General features: G+C 45.2%; 1 protein-coding gene across 7 annotated transcripts in view; it reads right to left on the bottom strand.

Moving 5' to 3' along the window:
• TNNI3K (TNNI3 interacting kinase) overlaps window positions 1-18121 on the bottom strand; it is an 82648-nt gene that overhangs the window by 62055 nt on the left and 2472 nt on the right. For all 7 annotated transcript variants that reach the window (XR_012633652.1, XR_012633653.1, XR_012633654.1 and 4 more), the window contains exons 3-5: window positions 14387-14472; window positions 12792-12889; window positions 9118-9228 (exon numbers count right to left, since the gene is read on the bottom strand). Coding sequence is in view for 4 of the 7 variants with exons in the window: in XM_074905978.1 (XP_074762079.1) it covers window positions 9118-9228; window positions 12792-12889; window positions 14387-14472 (295 nt within the window). In the remaining 3 variants the exon portion in view is untranslated. The remainder of the gene's footprint in view (window positions 1-9117; window positions 9229-12791; window positions 12890-14386; window positions 14473-18121) is intronic.

Below are 18121 nucleotides of genomic sequence, written 5' to 3' on the forward strand. Positions count from 1 at the left end.
TGTTTTCCTGGACAGCTATGAATTATCAGACATTGGCTTTCTGAATAGCTGTCAAAACACAAGTCGGAATGAAGCCACTTTGGATTATATATGGAAGCCTCAGGGCTGCTAATTTTTCTGAAGCACAAGGGAGTCCTTAGGCACGCCGAGGGGCTTGTACCAGGGATTATTTGAGTAGTTGTACCCACAGTTGTGATGAATGCTAATTTCTGAGTCTAATGATGATGAAAGGCGCTGGTGAGTCACCCAGAGTACGGTGGGCAGCTGGGACGCAGCCCCCTGGCAGCCGACGAGGTGACACGGATGGGGAACGGGCAGCTCCGGCGCTAGGCTGTTCATACCTGCACCTCCCCACCGAGCCTCGGCCGGAGGCGCCAATTAACGGTGGGCACGATGCCTTCTGCCAACTGCTGTCTAAGCTCAGGCCGCCACATCATTTCACGTCCGCAACAATGGGGCCAGTCATTTAAATCCGTGTCATTCTCAAGTACTCAGAGAACGAAAACCTGTTACCAAGCAACATTAGTGTAAAGGGATTATTTCTTTACACAATTTAAATTGAAATACATTTTTTCCATGTGACTGCCTGAATACATTTCCCGTGTAAGGTCCATTCCTTGACATATTCAAGTGTGTCGGCATCCCGCTGGTTTTAACCCTTCCGCTATGGTACCAGCTGTAAGCCTCCAGCACTGCAGGGCCAGCTGTGTCTCTTCAGAACCCGAGGGTTTCAGCAGGCCCTGTGCATTATAGGAGGCACCCGTGTTACAAGGACAAATAGTACCGAATCACATAGCCCTTGAGGTTGGAGGGGGGCTCTGGAGATTGCCCAGCCCGGTGCCCATATGTCAGGCGGCGTTTCCTAGAGCCGGTCTCCCAGGGCCATGTCCAGTCAGGTGTGAGCACTGCCCAGTCTCTAAGGATGGAGGCTCCACAACTGCCGGGAAACCTGCTCCAGCGTTTGAGCGCCCTCACAGTAAAAAAACTTTTTCTTCTGTTTAAATAGCATTTCCCGAATTTCAGTTAGTGCCCACTGCCATCCCTCCTGTCACTGGGCACCTCTGGGAAGGGTCTGGCTCCCTCTTCTTTACTCCCCGCCCTCAGGGATTTGTCCACATTGATAAGATCCCCCCCAGAGCCTTCTCTGCTCCAGGCTGAACAATCCCAGCTCTGTCAGCTTCTCCTGGTACGTCAGATGCTCCAATCCACGAACTGTCTTTGTAGCCCTTTGCTAGACTCACTCCAGAATGCCCGTGTCTCTCTGGGAGCCCAGCGCTGGGCACAGAGCTGCAGGTGCTGCTGCCCCAGTACCGAGCAGCGGGGAATAATCATCTCCCTCGGGTCAGCCCCCAGGGAGAGTACAGTTCACATTTGAAAGAAATAGAGGGAATGATTCGTAGGATGGTTGGCGTTGGAGGTGTCTAGTCCATCCTCTTGATCAAAGCAAGGGCTAATTTCAAAGATCGGGTTGCTCAGGGCCTTGTCCAGTTGAATTTTGATTATTTCCAAGGATGGAGGTTCTGCATCCTCTCTGATCCCTTTCGGTGGTGCACCACTCTCATTGTGATCCCCTCGCCCCCTTTACACACAGTCAGAATTTCCCTTGCTAAATCTCACGTGTGATGGCATCCTTTTGCTGTGCATCCTTTTGCTCTGGATCTCAAAGAAGAGGTTGACTCAATTAAAAAAAAATTACGAAAGATCCCCTGAGATCTTTGGAGAAGCTGCCTACAGTTACGTCAGCTGAAGAACAGCTCTGTTAACAGCCTTACCCCGTGCATCTACGGGATGGGTGTTCATGTCTTCGGGTAGTAAACAAAGAACACTCTTAGTTACTCTTTGTTAATACGACCAGCACCGTCCGTCGTGTATCCCATGTCCAGACAGTTTGCAGGATACAAGGAGCTTGGTGGACCAGAGGTGGGGAACACAGAGCCAGTCACTCTCTGATTTTCTGGCTTGGTGGCTTTTGAGTGATTCATCTTGGACATCTTTCAGCAAGCTGCTATCATAAAATGGAAGTTGTTGGCTCTGAAAAGACTCATTTGGAGCTGTAGCTTTTATATGAATATGGCTGAAACTTCTTTGGATCAGTCTGGTTGTAATTTAGGCATACAGCTGTGAGGATAGTGCACCCTCGGGGATGTGGCCACAACTCCCATTCTCCTTAATCTCTTTGGAAGCTGGAATTAAAAATTTAGATTCATCCACAGGCTTCAAGGTGGATCTTCAAGATGAAAAAACTGTGTTGAGCAATGTGGATCCACCTCTGATGATAAACACAAAACTAGAGGAATTCTGACACACTTTTCCAGGCTGTAGAATTGGCAATCATGTTAGCTACTTTGTGATCTCCCGATAAAAAGAATTTTTTGAGTCATATTAAGCAAACTCCACTCAACTGTAAATGATGAGAGGGGTACAGAGACAATCTTGATAGTTTCACAGACAAACTAGCTTTCTTAGAAAGAAGAAAGGAATCTTAGAAAGCGCTGAAATAGTTGTCATAGGCATTACAAGCAGGTGGATATGCTGGAGTGATTCGTAAGGATAAAACCACCTCAGAATGTCAGGGGGAAATTTCTGATGCAAAAAGAGCTTTACATTCTTATAGAAAGACCAAAAGAAGCTCCCGGTCCCCAGGAGACATCCTCTGGCTGCAGGTGCCGCTGCGGCCTGGGGTCAGCACGGCGCGGCCCAGGGAGGCCTTGACCCGCCAGCGCTCCCTGCTCCAGCGACTGGATTGCTGCCGGGCAGGACAGGGGATGCCGTTTACTTTGACTCCAGCACGGTCTTCAGCTCTGTCTCCCAAACACTCCTGTAGCGAAGTTGGATCTTACAGTGTGGATGCTGCCGGACTGGAGCGCGCTCTGGTCGCCTCAGCGGGGGACGTGGAGTTACGGCCTCGGTACCCCAGGGCGGGGGGAGCCGCCATCCAGAGGGGCCCAGAGGGGCCGGAGGGAGGGACCGAGGGGACCCGTATGAAGCTCAACAAGGTCAAACACAGAGCCCGGAGGCTGTGGGCACAGCCCCGCTGGAAAGGGGCTCGCGGCCCCCCTCGCCCGGCGGCCGAACACCAGCCGGGCCCCAAAAATGCCTGGTGGCTCCCCGGGCTGCGCCCACAGGGGCACAGGCAGGAGAGCGAGGGAAACGGCTGCTCCCCTTTTCCCCACATAATGAATTTTTAATTCAAAACAATACTTTGAACACTTTGAACAATACTCCTACTTTGTAATTTTTCTCAAAATTCTCTTATGAAAGGTTTGTTCAGAAGCTTTTTGAACATTCAAGTCAATTATGTTCTCTTCAAAGACAACTAATTAAGCTACTCTGAAGGTTAGAAGGAGTCAACAAAATAAAACATGAGAGAGACTACATAAGGACTTTGTCTTTTGGACAAGGGCAAGATATAAGAAATCCTCTAAGGAAATGAGATTAATGATTATTGACTTTTTGGCAGGTAAAATTTAAATGAGAAGACAACTTCAGCAATTAAGGCCTTTGCACCAGTGCTAGCCTCTGTAGAGCCTTGCACTGAAATATCTAAAAAAAAACCTATAATGATTTTCAGAGTTCCTTTATTAATTAAGATGTTAAAATAAAAATATGATCAGTGGAAAGCATTTGCCTAATTCCCTCCAATTTAGCAAATGTAGATATGATCAGTCATGTCCTGCAAAGTGTTTTTGCATTAAATTATGACAACTTCTAACTCTCCGTGTATCTGTAAGAATTTTAGAGCAAACTTTATCAGACTGAATTAAGAAACTGCTATAAGGGGTTCTGAATCTTTGAAATACAACTTGTTGATGAACGTACAGTCAATTGTCTTAGGAAAAAGTCTACTAAAATATTTCATATGTGCTCTTCTGTAAGACACAGGGACAGACATCAGACCAGCAGTAAGCTGTTGCATGTTTTTTAATCTTATCTGTTCCAATCGGACGAAACACTCGTCACAGATACGTCATTAACGAACGATGCAGGTACTGGTGTCTTGCAGTACAGTGCTCTCCCCAGGATTGCTTTTGCTACAGGGCAGCCAAAGAATGGGATTTTTTTTTTTTTAATATTTTGCTGGTACTGGGACATGCTAGACACAGAATATTTTAAATGTTTTTGTGCAATATTACTAAAAGGTAATTGTTCTGGTCAAAGAGCTCCCTGTGAATTTAACAATACTATAATTTTAAAATGTCACATTTACTTTGACTTCTAGCTTAGAAGTGGGTCACACACAAATTTGACGCACAGGCCGTTCTTGGCAGAATGCACGGTTGGAGAAAGTGTTGCCGAACTTTGTCACCGTTTTCAGAGCAGTCAGTGTGAGCTCCTCCACTGAGCCGCAGCTCAACGCTCTGTCACTTGTTCTTGCCAAGCACCTCGTACTCCTGCCGTGGGCTGTAAATTCACTTCATTCAGCTGGACAGCTCGCTGGTAGCTGTTAGAGACAGCCACTGAATTCAGAACTCGTGAGTTCCAGCCCTCTTCATCACTGGTCGGATCCTCAGGGAGAGGCAAATTCTGAGGATTTTTGACTCCCCATTACCCTGCAGCTCATGTAGCCACGTATACTGATGCTGTGTGAATGCCATTTCTGCATCCCTGGTTCCTGAATGGTTCTGAAAAGGTCTGAAAAATTGGTGTCAGATTAAAACAAGGGGCTGGGAAGATGCAGCACCAGCATAAAATGCAGGGAATGAAAGAGGAAAATGGGGGCTTTGTGGACCACTTAAATAAGCTCACTTAAATTTAATTTTTCAAGTCTTCTTAAGTAATTTGAATATTCTTCTGTTACCACTAAAATTCCCATGAAGACAGGAGGTGACAAACATGCTGGTGTAACGTGACTGTTAAATGAAAAGGGATTTAGTAATCTGTAAGATGGGGCTAAATCCCTCTTCCCCAACAGGTCCTTGCTACAAACACATTCACGCTTCAGATTCTCAGGTTTGCAGGCTGCAAAAATTAAGTAGCAGTGGCACATCCTGCCTGCAACCCTCAGTCCAGTTCACACACCCGCAGATGTTGTATCTCAGAATGGCAACTTTAATTTACAAAATGAAATAGGGAATGATACTGGTTTTGCAGCGTGATGGTACTGGACAACACATAAATGTGTATGAGGCACATGCATTATTTATTTGGCAATACCCACCCTCGGCTGGAAACATTTAATGTTTTCAAAATAGCAGACTTAATGAGAGATTTATTAAACTAATTTGGTGATGTTTTTAATATGGTCATCAGCTTATTTTATAGTTTTTCATCAATTTTTCATTCTTCCCATTGAGAACTGATATTTCCATTAATAGATAAGCAAAAGGAATAGTTTTGGTGGCGGCGCTAAGTCATCGAGCACATGAAATATTTATACACCACGCTGGCTCAAATGAGCCGGAACATCCCGCGGAGGCTGATGCCTTCGGTGACCTCACTTCATGGAACCGACCACTAGTGGTTCCAGGTGTGGTGATGGAGCGGCCGCCAGAGCCTGACTCTTCGGAGAAATGGGGAACAAGGCAATTTCTTCCCCAGTCCTCTCTATCTTTCTCTTAAATATAGTCAGTCTTCTGCAGTAAAAGACTATGTTGCAGAGATTGGTGTGTGTAGCTCTGCTATTTATTTATTTAATGGTATAAATAATTATTTATCTTATTGGAATTAGCAAGATGAACAAAAATTTATTTTCTCTTTCTTAAATTTATTCTATTTTTAAGGGGGTATGAGAAAAAATTATTCCATATTTCCATGAATATTAATGAAATTTTGGACAAAATAAGTTACCAAATCTAGCAGAGGAGCTTCTAAGCTGACTGCAAATTTCAAAGCTGTATAAAGAATGAGAGGCAAAGCTTGCACTTGGGCCGTAAATCTCCAGTGCCCAGACCAACAGACGAACCAAATGAGTTATAGAGTCCCACTCCATTTCTGGAGAACACTTCTGATACAGATCTGATCATTCCAAGGAAGAAATAAGGGGCTTTTCAAAACCACCCACAATCAGTTATGTCTTATGAAGTTAATGGTTTTATCCTCGTCGGATTCTGAGCACCCTGATTTTTCAATAACCTCAGCAGGAGGTAAAGACATGAGACGAACAGCAGCCTTCCTTTGGCATTTGCAGGACTCACACACTTTAAAAATTACTTGAAACCCCAATGCAGAGGAGAGTGCTTTGTGTTTCCCACAGAGGAAACATTAAGTACATTGTCCATAAAAGCAAAAAGGGTCCTTGAAGAGTTAAGGCTCTGGTTAATATCTCATTATAATCCTTGCACGGAACAATTAGATGTGGTGGCTCCTCACCTGTTTCTCAGCAGTGGGATACTCAAGGACGGCCCGTAGAGCTGTCTGTGTGCTCGGAGGGAACGAGCGGGGCCCGCGTGCTCAGGGACGAAACGCTGCGATGCCACCGCCCCGCTGCCCGCTCACCCCAGCCTCGCCTGTGGGCCAACACGCCGAGGGGCCCGTCCTCCCCCCGCAAAGCCGGCCCTGGGGCAGAGACGGCCAGCTGCCCCGCCACGCGCTTCCTCACGCGCCGGCTGAAACAGACGCTACAGGTTGATTTGTCCCCTGGTCACCGTTGGAGCCGCCGATGGAGACACTCAAGGTTAACGGCTTTTTAACTGAGTTCTTTGGTGTGACCACCTGTAAATTGTTTTAACCTTCCTTCTGCTTAACCTCCTTTCCACACAGAGCCTCTCCAGGTAACTCAGGCTGTCACCATCTGTGTCTTTACGCATCCTGTCGTTAACTAGAAGCGCAAATACACCTGTTGGGTTTAAATAATTTTGGAACCATTTTGGAGGCTGCAAGGTGAAGCCAAATTCACCAGTCCCCTCGGTGGCCCTCAAGCCTGGGAAGGGTCCCAGCAGACAAAGTGTCCGTCCATGCACACTCGCGCAGAGTCATATACACACATGTACATAGCCCCGACGGGGTGAAACGGTGTGACGTCTACTCCCATAAGAAACGAGGCAGCTTTCCACGGACACAACTTCTCCCCTTCACAGGTCCTGCCATGCAATCCTTACACCAACCAGCGCTGGGACTGTTGCTCCAGTGAACCTCTGCCTCCCTCCCTCTCACGATTCGCCAGCCCTCTGCAGCCAAACTATAGCAGAAAATTCACTGCGGGTACAGCCTTCCCTCGTGGAAGTGCTGGTGTACAAGCTCTTCAGAGCTCAGTTTGAACAAGTGGCCTCGTTCTCCCAGTGACCACTTTGCTGTTGGGATCATTATCTGCATCAGTGTCCACAGAAATTGGAGCCCTGCGATGGCTACTGTGCCGTTAGGTGCTGCCTCTGCCCACGTGCACGTGCAGTTAACGCACAAGGTGAAATACTCGCAAGTATTAAGTGCAAAAATTTGCGAAGGGTGCCTGGTGCAATTTTCGAAAAGCTTCAAAGTAATTCAGATGTAATTAAATGGAAATTAAAATCCTGACTGCAAATTCCAGTAGGGATTTATCAGCATCTTTGAAAGCCTAAATAAAATAGAAAATGTAGCGTATTGGTGCTGACCCAGAGATCTGATAATTTCTTCAGAGTAAACAGAAACATTATGTTAAAGAAAATCTGAACTGTGTAAATTAAGAAGTATCGCCTTTCCTCAGCTGAACTGCAGCAGCCAGCCTCATAGTTTCTCAGAGCAGGTATTTAAATGATAGCAGGTTCCTTGGGATAGTATAGAAGATTTCTAAAGGGATTTTCCAAAAAAGAAAAATCCAACAAAACTGCCTGTTTGAAAAGAAGTGTCTTTTCTCTCTTTCAATACATATTTATGTAAATATGCATAGTAAATCGTGTGTGTGCATGTCGGGTGACTGAGAGCGTGGCAGAAGGGATGGCTTTCTGTACATCAGTAAGCCCAGCGGCTGCCGGGACTTGGGAGTCCCCAGGACGTCTCCCCTCTCTTGCCGCGTGCAGGCACACAGGCTCTTCTGCCGGAAGCTGCACACACGTTTCCTTCTCGTCATCCACCCAAACTCTTCTACTTGAAGTGAATTTACAAGTCTCAGATGCACAACTAAATTCACAGCGTAAAAGCAAGTATTAATACCACTTAGATTTCCTTCTTTGTACTTGATTATTTTTTCCTGCATTTCTTGCTGATTATCTCTCTTTAAAGAATTCTGATATTTCCGTCTCCATCAATTAGTCCAGCACTCTGCAAAAGTTAAAACTTTTACTCAAAGCAGAGGACAAAATCTTTGCTTAATGGACCCGAAGGAGATAAAAAGCAAAGTACCTGAATTCATGAGAACGTTTACAGCCATAATCCCTTCATTACCAAGGTAATTTTGCACACCCAGTACTTTAAGAAATTAAAAAAAATAAATAAATGACGCTGAGTGAGCTGTTGCCAGGGTGACAGAAATGAGATGATGTGTGAAATGACTGAACTGAGGTGGTAAATGATAAGAAAACAGATTCATGACTGACAGCATGTCTAGAGAGGGAAGGGCCTGATTACAGGCATCTGGGGAGCCTCATCCCTCCCTCCCTCCCTCTGCTCCCCGCAGTGATAACTCCAACCACAGGAGACTTATCAATATGGATGCTGGGGGTTCACGCTAGACTTGCCCTGACAACGGTTTTCTCTGCACTAATCCGAAGTATAAAACAGCTCTAAACTGAGAACCTCTGTCCCTTTCTGAAGCGGAAATCACAGAGCCATGAAGCGGAGCCCGTGACACCTACACGAGGGAGTAAAACTCTTTCACTCCTTCACACTCAGACGGATGGTATTTGGGAGCCTCACTCCATATCCAGCTTCAGAAATCCTGACGTGTCTGAGGGAGCGTGTCTCATCCGGTGTCTATCGGGTAACATTTCTCATATTTAGGGCAGTGCCATTTACACCAAGACTTTAAGGACATTTATGTAAAGGTGAGAGATTACAAACGGATCTGTGTCCTTTGCAAATGTTTGTTCAATGTAAATATACACAAACAGACATGCTTTTCCCAAAATGTACAAAAAATGAAAGAAAATTCAGCTGTACTTAACCAGTTCCAAGTTTTGTTCTGAATGGCGTCACTCTAAGATAAACTGACCTGCTACTAATACCCCTCGCTTCCATAACTGCCCGTAGGGAGCAGGAGACTCGTACCTTGTGGTGGCCGGCGATGGTGGCGATGTGAAGGGCTGTCAGAGCCCCGTACCCGACCTGCTGAATGTCCGCTCCGCCGTGCAGCAGCGCTGTCAGCAGCTCCGCGTTGTCCTAAGGGGCAGCATTTAGAAGACGTTATTCCTGGGAGCCGGCTCCAACAGCTGCGGGCGGGCGGGCACAGGGAGCCGGGGAGGTCTGGGCCTGCCCCGCTACTGCGCCGCGGCCGTGACCGCGGCCGTGACCGCAGGAGCACGAGGGGGCGAGGACAGGAGCGGAGGGGAGACTTGTCCTGGGCACCAGAACTCTCTCTTTTGAGACACTAAAGCCTGTAACTTTAAAAAAAGTCTCTATTCTGATTTTACAACGTCTCTAAAGATCCCGCAGTCTCCAAGCTCACACATTAAGCGCTCACCCAGACTGTCCTGCGTGTCCAAACGTTACAGCACCTCACACAGAAGGGGGGCACCCGAGGAGTTCCCAGGATGAATTCTGAACCGTGAGCTTATTTTTCGTATCATTTCACTTCTTCCCTGCCATGCACACGATTTCTGCTATAACTTCTTCCAGGTATAACAGCACCAAAGGGCACTATCAAATGATAGCGATATAAATGACCTTGAGAAACACACAGTGTCCAGGCAGTGCGACTGTTAATAGATTCTGATTTACACGTAGTGAAATTAAACACAGAGAAGTGAAATGATTGGTCTGGGGGCAGTGACAGAACTCGCAGGAAGGAGCAGGCCATCTTTCTCACCATCACTTGTTCTAACTGGCCCAGCTGGAGCTAGCACAATTTTCCCTCCTTGGGGATCTGCCTTCCATCGCCATCCAGCCCAGGGATGAGCCCTCCTCAGTTCACTGTTGTTTCATAAGAAGAAATGAGCACAGCTCAAGGGCAAAAGAGATACTAAAAGCTCCAAACTTCCCCATTGTTCTCCACCTCTTCAAAGCAGACATGAAAGAGCGCAAGGACGAATCAGCGACAGCGAAGCAGCAGTTAAAATATGTCTGTGAAAGCAAAGCGTTCATACTGAAATGGTTTTCCTATTTTCAGGAAATGTTAGGAATTTCTCTTTGATAATAATGGACAGTAAAGTTTATATCACTCCCTATCAAATAGTTTTGGAGCTTGAAACGTGGCATTTGGCTGCATAATGGGCTGGGTATTATGCAGCCTGGGAAGACAGGCTGAGTTTGAATTGCCTTGAAATGTTCTGCTCTAATTAGTGACTCAGTCCAGTTGTCCCAGTCCTGTTTTATGGAATGCCATGCAAAATTCAGAACACAGATGTCAAGGAATTTCACAAGAAGCTGCCCGGTCTCGGTGTACATTGTTTTATTGTTTCTGAGGTATCTCTAGGCTCCTTTATATTTTATTTGGAAAGAACTATAATGCAACAAAATCTGTCACCGGGTAACTCACGGTAAATCTTTAAGTCTTAAAATGTCACTTATGAGAGAAATGTTGTATTGCATCTTATTTTACATCCCAAAATTCACACTAGTTTGCTTAGCTTTGTGCAACCTGAAGATATTGGATCTTGTATCACATGACCGGAATGATTAAGTAAGTTCTGATACAGTCCTGTGCCTAAGTGGATGCATGAGATTTATTAACTTTACAGTGCAGGGAAAACAGACAAACCAAGATTTGATAGCAAAACCAGAACTATTCCCAAGTAATGAAAACATCCTAGAAATCTGTTATAAAGCTCTTTTTAGACAAAGGTGGTTTTTTTTTTTTTTCAGCTAAATTATTAATTGGAAACCATTTACTGAGATTGACATTAAATAAAGGCAGACAAATTCTTCTAGGCAATTGGCTAATTATTGGCACATGGGGGAAAGTTTCTTTTATGGTTGCTGTAAACCATCACTTCATCCCATGATGTACTTTGTATTTGATTACTGTCATCGTTTCATAGCCTGCATAGATAATTGGTACCAGTGGTTGTAAAATGAAACTAACACAGGGATTCCAAGACAAAACGTAATGTATAGCAAGTGCTTGGATTATGGAATCACAGAATGACAGAGCGGTTTGGGCTGGAAGAGACCTTGGAGATCTTCTAGTCCCACCCCCTGCCCCGGGCAGGGCCACCTTCCACCAGCCCAGGTTGCCCAAAGCCCCGTCCAACCTGGCCTTGAACCCTTCCAGGGAGGGGGCAGCCACAGCTCCTCGGGGCAGCCTGTGCCAGGGCCTCGTTATCGTCCCCAGGAGAGGAAGGTGGCTCATGGTGCGAGCACACGGGGTTAAGCCACGGGGCTGCAGAGCATAAGCCATCCCCAGCATCCCCAGCATCTCAGAACTTTTAGGCCTCTGGCTTCATGATTGAGTTTTCAGCCGATCTAATGATCACTCTAAAGGCACCTGGGGCAAGTTCAGAGTTCTGGTGGTGGGAGTGATGGAATCCAGCCTCTGGAGCCAGGAGCTGGCTTAGCTAGTCCATAGCGAGCACTGGGAATGGGGCAGGGTCTTTCTTCTCACCTTCAGACAAGATCACACAAGCTGCTGCTTGCAGCTCTTCTTTCTTTCCACTCCTACTCCCCCCCAATAGCTAAACCATGGCTACACCGGGGGCTCGGTGTCCTCCTCACACAAATAACACTCACGACTGTGCATCCCATGGCCCGTGTTAGGCTTCCCCTTCCCGCCCCCCATCCTCACCCCCCCGTCCCTTTCCGTGGAGAGCTGGTTGCTCGCCCCAGGACAGCCACAGCTTGCTGATGGGCACAACGAGTCCGAGTTCTCCTTCAGAGAGACTTTGGTCTTCTCTCTGGACAAATACCCCGATCAGCGGGTTATTTCCTAATCAAAGGCAAACGGTCTCCTCCTGCGCAGGGGAGCTGCTGGAGGAGAAGGACTGCGACGATCCCTGCTGCCTTTGGAACTGGGTGTTGGCATTAGAGACCATCGACCACGTCTGTGTCCTCCTGCCGCAGAGGGAAGAACTCCGCAGAGGTGCCGACCTACTCAACCTGCCCGGGCCTTGCACGTGCAGCGGATCAGAGCGGTCCCTGCCGTGGGAGCTCTGCAGGGGAGAGGCTTTACGGCCTCGTGGCACCTATGGGCGTGTAAGGGTTGAAGACAACAGTTTGCAATAGGAACTCTTACATTTGATCTGAGCTCCCTCTAAGTGCCCTTGGGGCTACTCTATGCATGGATTAAGTTTCTAAGATGCTCCATCTCAAAATAAGAATCATAACAATCCTTGAGGAAAATGCTGTCTTCGTCCCCTTTATTCCTTGCTACTGCTATTGTTGAGTCTTAAAAGATAAATACAATAGTGAAGAAAATTAACATTGAAGCTGAATACGGAACTTGAGGAGGAACAACAAAAAAGAAGCAAAAAAGAGAGAAGTTGTCAAATAAAATCCTTTGAGATTGTTTCTATTAATAGCTACAGTAATAAAAAGAACAGTCCTCTATCTCGAGTTGCATTGCAGGATCTCATCAATATTTCCAAAGCAGTGTCACATCCTCATGGACACTGCGAAAGCACCTGCTGGTTTCCCATGCACGGGCTTTTATAGGCCATTTCCCACGCACTGTAAATGTGAGATTTAGATTTTCACCCAAAGTAGCAACTAGAGAGTTCAACTAGATAGTTCTGACAAATAAGCTGCTCAGTTCTGATTTCTTTTCATCAGTTCTATTAGAAATAATTTACCTTATAGGCGGCCAAGTGCAGAGCTGTAAATCCATTTCTGGTTAATCTGGACGGGCGCAGTCCTTTCAGCATGAGAGTTCTAATATGTGACTTGTTACCTTTGGGATGAAAATTGGAAAACAAAGTAATTTACAGAAAAGAATGTGCAGATGAAGTAGGAAACTTCTGTGTGAAAGCAAAAAGAAATAGGTAGCTCATCTGCTGACCTGGGGCAAGTCATAAAATGTATCTTGTGAAACTCCAAAAGGAACTGGGCACCACCTCCTTATCTGCTGCAGGTCTGGCCATCTACTGGCTCACTGTTTGTTGGCCCTTTAATTAGGATTCGTTAACATTCTAAAGATGCAAACTCCTTTTCTCACATCCAGACCATGCAAAGAACTCCAGAAATGAGCAGATGCTTCCCGAATCTCTGGTTTCTCAGACACCAAACTCTTCTGTCCGTTCAGGACCGAAGCCCTGCTCTGCCCCTCTACCCAGCCTTCTTCAGGACAGTGGTTTTGAGGGGGGCTAGCCGTCAGCATGGGCAAGTAGCCCTCCTGCTACCCTTCCGATGCACAGCGGTGATATAAAAATGTATCTGCCTTCTGCATACTCGTGACAGTGACAAGGACAGTGCTGGATCTAACAGCTCCTCTCCCTCCTTCCAGAGCTCACATGCCATCCCTAATTAATTAACACTGTATGTTTTCTTAACCTTCCTCTCAGCAACCCCACCGCTCGCTCTAATGTTGACAGGTACCGATGTCACCTTTGATGTGACCTTGCACTCCCTGAAATTCAGAGTAAAGCTCCACTCAGTTTTCAGCAGTGCAGGACCAGGTCCTCCCTCAAGGCAGTGTCCAGGGCTGAGCAGATCAGGTGTGATGGCATTAGTAGGTGCTTGGCAGAGCTGCACCCTCAGGGTAAAATTCTCTTTGCCTCTCAGCCAATTTCTGCTGAAAATTGTATAAAAAGTGCAAAGTGTGTGTGTGCACTAGTGGCTCACTATGCGGACACCAGAGCAGCAGTGTGACGGGAGTGGAAAATTCCACCATTAGTGCGTTTCGCTGAACATCCCAGAAGACATCTTGCACTCTTTTTGTACGCTGATTTGCTGTCTGCAAAAATTCTATTCAGCTGGTATTTTTCACCAAAGCATTTGAATTATGCTTTTAATCACCATGAAAGAAAATACTAGGAAAAGAGATGTATGGCAAAGTATTGCTACAACGGGGCCCTGTCCTGGAGGCTCCAGCACGTACAGAACACAGAGATGTGGAGCAATGCTCTGTGATGAGTAGGGGCTGATTAACTCGTGCATATGGCAAGTCATTCGGAGGTAGCTGAACATCTGTAAACAGTAAAACACGGTGCTTTATCAGCCCAAACTTTTCCTGGGCTGAAGCTCAGCAGCAGTGGTGTCCAGTGTGACTTGACTCAACCCCCTTGGCGACAGGGGTTAGAGTGAGGCTTCCAGCTGCTCGCCCAGCCGTCAGCGGGGGCATCGCAGAGAAATTCACTGGGAACACCTTCCTCCCGACCGTTATCAGCCAGAGCAGGTCAGGGGCCATGTAAATAAAATGTCTAAAGAACATCAGATTCCAAATACATACCCCCACATACGCAACATAAATGAAGGAGAGAGAGCCCATTTTCTGTGCGGTAATTTAAATTGACTTTGCAGAAGGCTTCATCAGAGCTGAAAAAAGAGATTTTACAGATGATTACTGTTTTCGTCCTTTAGCACAGTTTCTTTCATTCGGAAAAAAAATTAAAAGAGAAATCTCAATGTACTTTTTTTGAGACAGGGCTAAATTTATACCCAGTTTACACGCTGTAAATCTAGAAATACTTTACTGATGTCAAGTGAGTAGTCCAAATTTATTATTTTCTGAACAATCCTGCTGTTCAGTCACAGTATATACATTCTAAATTCAGCTAAACTAGACGAAAAAAGTGGAAAGACTCTTCAGAAACATAAATAATTCATACAAAACCAATTTATTGATGCAATAATGACTAAGAAGTGTTTTAAAAATCTATGTATTCTTTCTAAAATGACAAGCAGGACGTGCACAGAACTAGAGGCAAACAAGCTAAGTAAAAAGAAAACCAGAAAGAGCCTTTCAGAAAGTAAGTTTATGTTGGCCAAGTGGGATGACAGAAACACTATATACAGTCAGTACATGGAAGCGTTCACAGGAAAGCACTACGGCAGCACATACACGGACGGGAGGTAACCAGGGCTCAGACAAAGATTTGGCAGTGGTTAGAGGAAGGATGTTTCTAAAGCATTTTGGGGAATGATTCAGTCTTTCCAGAAGTTCCATTTCTGGCCGAGGGTTTGAAGTTCTAATGGCAGATGAAGCCCTGAGAAGGTCTGTGGGAGCCTGAGGTGAGGGGCAGGAGCATGAAACTCAATTTAACGTTCAATTTTCTCCCACATTTTTGGTACAGTGTAACATTTTTATATAGTTTAATGATTTCATAGTGCTTCCCGGGCCACACAAGGATTAAAAGAATAATTAAAATGAATTATTATTAATACATCTCTAATATAATAACTCTTCAATAAGATCCATACTAAGTCTTATTAAAAAGAGACTCGGCACTTGTGTTTGGTGCTCTCTTCTTTTTCAGCACAAAAAAAGAACATATATAAAAATGTCACCACCTATGCGATTTTATAATTCATTAATTTCCATTCTCCTTTTCCTGTCGTACAACACCTGCTAAAGCTCAAAAGCAAAGCACTTCATCAAATAAAGCCAGAAAAGCTGGCAGCAAAGGGAAGGAGTAGCAACCCAAAGGTGCTTCTGGTTTTCCAAAGCAACACGAAGAGTGTCTTTGCACAAGCTTGTGGAGAGCGGGCCTGGACATCTTTATGTCCTCTGGTTAATGGCCATGAGGTGGTGAGAGAGCAGTAACCTCCCTCAGCTGGAGCTGTACCCACCTCTGGTTACAAATCCTGCCAAACAGCGTTATGGCTTTACTTGAAAAACTTGGAATGCCTGAAATGTCTCATTAATTTTTTAAACAATGAAGAAAACCTCTGAGAAGTGTGAAGGAAAACAATCCCTCTATTGTTCCTTCCAGCCTGTTAAAGGATCACTAGACTCGACCGTTGTAGCTTTTGTCCTCAAGTCTCTCAGTTTTCCCTTAGCACAGATTGACTTGTAACTGCTCTGTCAAACGTTCTAAGTAATTACAGTCGTTGAAAATTAAATACACGTGGCCATTAATATTTCTGTGGAGAATGCCGATGTTGGTCTGTCAGTAGAAGTTTGGGTTTTTTCCATTCAGCGTCGGTACGCCCATGATCACGGCTCAGCAGAACACTTAGATTTGGGTATCTACACTGACTGGCACTGTTAAACATATTTAACAGGTTTACAGTTAAAAATAAAGTTTTAATACTACTCTCTCCCTTCAAAATATAAACCTATGCAAAGCTCCCTTTAGCAAGATGAGCCCTGCTAAGCAAGGGGACACTTAGGCCTTTTCTTTCAATAAATATTTCGATAATTTATTCTTTAAATAGAATTTAAAATGCAGACAAAGCTAGAGACTTTTCTTTGCTTCTGTTAGGTCTATCCTAAAAGAAATCCTGCTTATTCAATGTGTGTTATCATTCCAAACCAGGAATAAAACCCGTGTTTTCATATTTTTTTTCATGAAGTGTGGCAGAAATAATTTGGAAATGTTAAACCACCACATTTTTCTGGGTTTTGTTTTGAGAGCAACAATTTGAACTTCCAGAACGTGGCGGTTAATTTTCCAGATTAGCGGGGCGGTTTGGGAGCCATCGAACGGCGCCGCGGGGCGGGGCTGGGGCGCTCTCAGGACGGGTCCCCTCGGGGGTCCCCGGGGGGGCAGCCCGGGACGGGTGCCCCCAGCGCCCAGCGCTGTGACCCCGCTGCCGCGAGGGCCGGCCGGGCCGAGGGGCTCCCACCCCAGGATGGGGCGTGAGGTACGGACAGACCAGGGGTTGTACTGGTAAGTAAATAACCTAAGGATTCAAACTAAAATTAAGTGAAATTGTAATTAAGTATTAATTACGTAAAAATTAAATATTTCCCGTGTGAGAAATATTGACCATTTTTTTTCTCATGAAAAATCACTTTTTGGAAGATACTTTTTCTATCAGCAAGACCCCTCTGATGGGAACTCCTGACTGCCTGTTGTCAGTATTGAGTGTTCTGTAATGTTCAGCAACGGTGCCTGATTTAGAAAGGGTGTGGGCCTGATAAAAATAGAGCATGGCATTTAATTATAAAAGCAAATACTGAATTCATTTTGCCAAAACCTTTGCTTCAGTGAGATGATCAATTCCTACATCAGTCTAGATTATCATATGCATTCCTTAGAGGGGTATCACGTATCAAGGAAACTAATTTTTTTATGTCCTAAGTGTAAACCGCTTTTTTTCACACATTATAGTCACGTTTACCTTTGTTTGCTGACAGCCCTGCATCTACCACTTCCACTTTACTAATGTGGAAAATGTTTTGCTCAGTAAAAATAAAATCTCATTCTTCAAATGTGTTTTATCTGTGTGCAACTCTTCTCTGACACAGTGTGATTAATGGCAGTGATACAAGGCTCATCTGTTCTTCAGGTTTTCCTTCAGGGGCAGCTGAGGGGAAACATGAATCCCCGGTTCTGGGGAACAAGTCCCTCAGTTGCCTGGTCTTTGCTGAAACACGCTGGGTTTGTGTGGACGCACGACCCCACGTATCGACGCCCCGCGGTGACTGCGGGGTGGAGTGGGCTGCTTTGGCTGGAGGATGAACTCTGCAAGTCTCAAAATCACACATCGTTGTCGTGCTCTAAAGCCATTTCTCCTGTTTCAATTTTCATCCTTAGAACTATGTTAAAAATTCACATTCCTGGCACTTAATGTGTGGTTAAAACTCCAGGTTTTACCTTTTTAGCTATATACTTAATTTTTCCTCTTCTCCCAGTTTCAAAAATAATAATAAAAAGTTTCAGTTTGTTTTCTTAATGACATTCAGTCTTAGCATGATTGAAGTTCTTGTAAACTGGCAAAATTTTGATGTTTTTCTGGGAAAATATTGCAAGGAAAGTTTTATATATTAAAAGCAGTGATTAAAAGGCCTACACTGAAACAGAAAACTAGCTCAGATGACTGCACTCAGGGCTCAGTTTTATCTGCGTGTCCTCCTAATTCCTTTCTTAAGAATTAATTGCATGTTTTGGGGAAACAAAATTCTTCCCTTTTATTTTAGGGTGCTCTTTTCAGTAAACCACTGCACTGGTGGCTCTGAGATACGGGAATAGAAGAGGGGCAGCTTTCTTTTCCCTTCCTTTCTTTACCCAGAAAGGGA

Source organism: Athene noctua, chromosome 5 (genome assembly GCF_965140245.1).
Source record: "Athene noctua chromosome 5, bAthNoc1.hap1.1, whole genome shotgun sequence".
Lineage (NCBI taxonomy): Eukaryota > Metazoa > Chordata > Aves > Strigiformes > Strigidae > Athene > Athene noctua.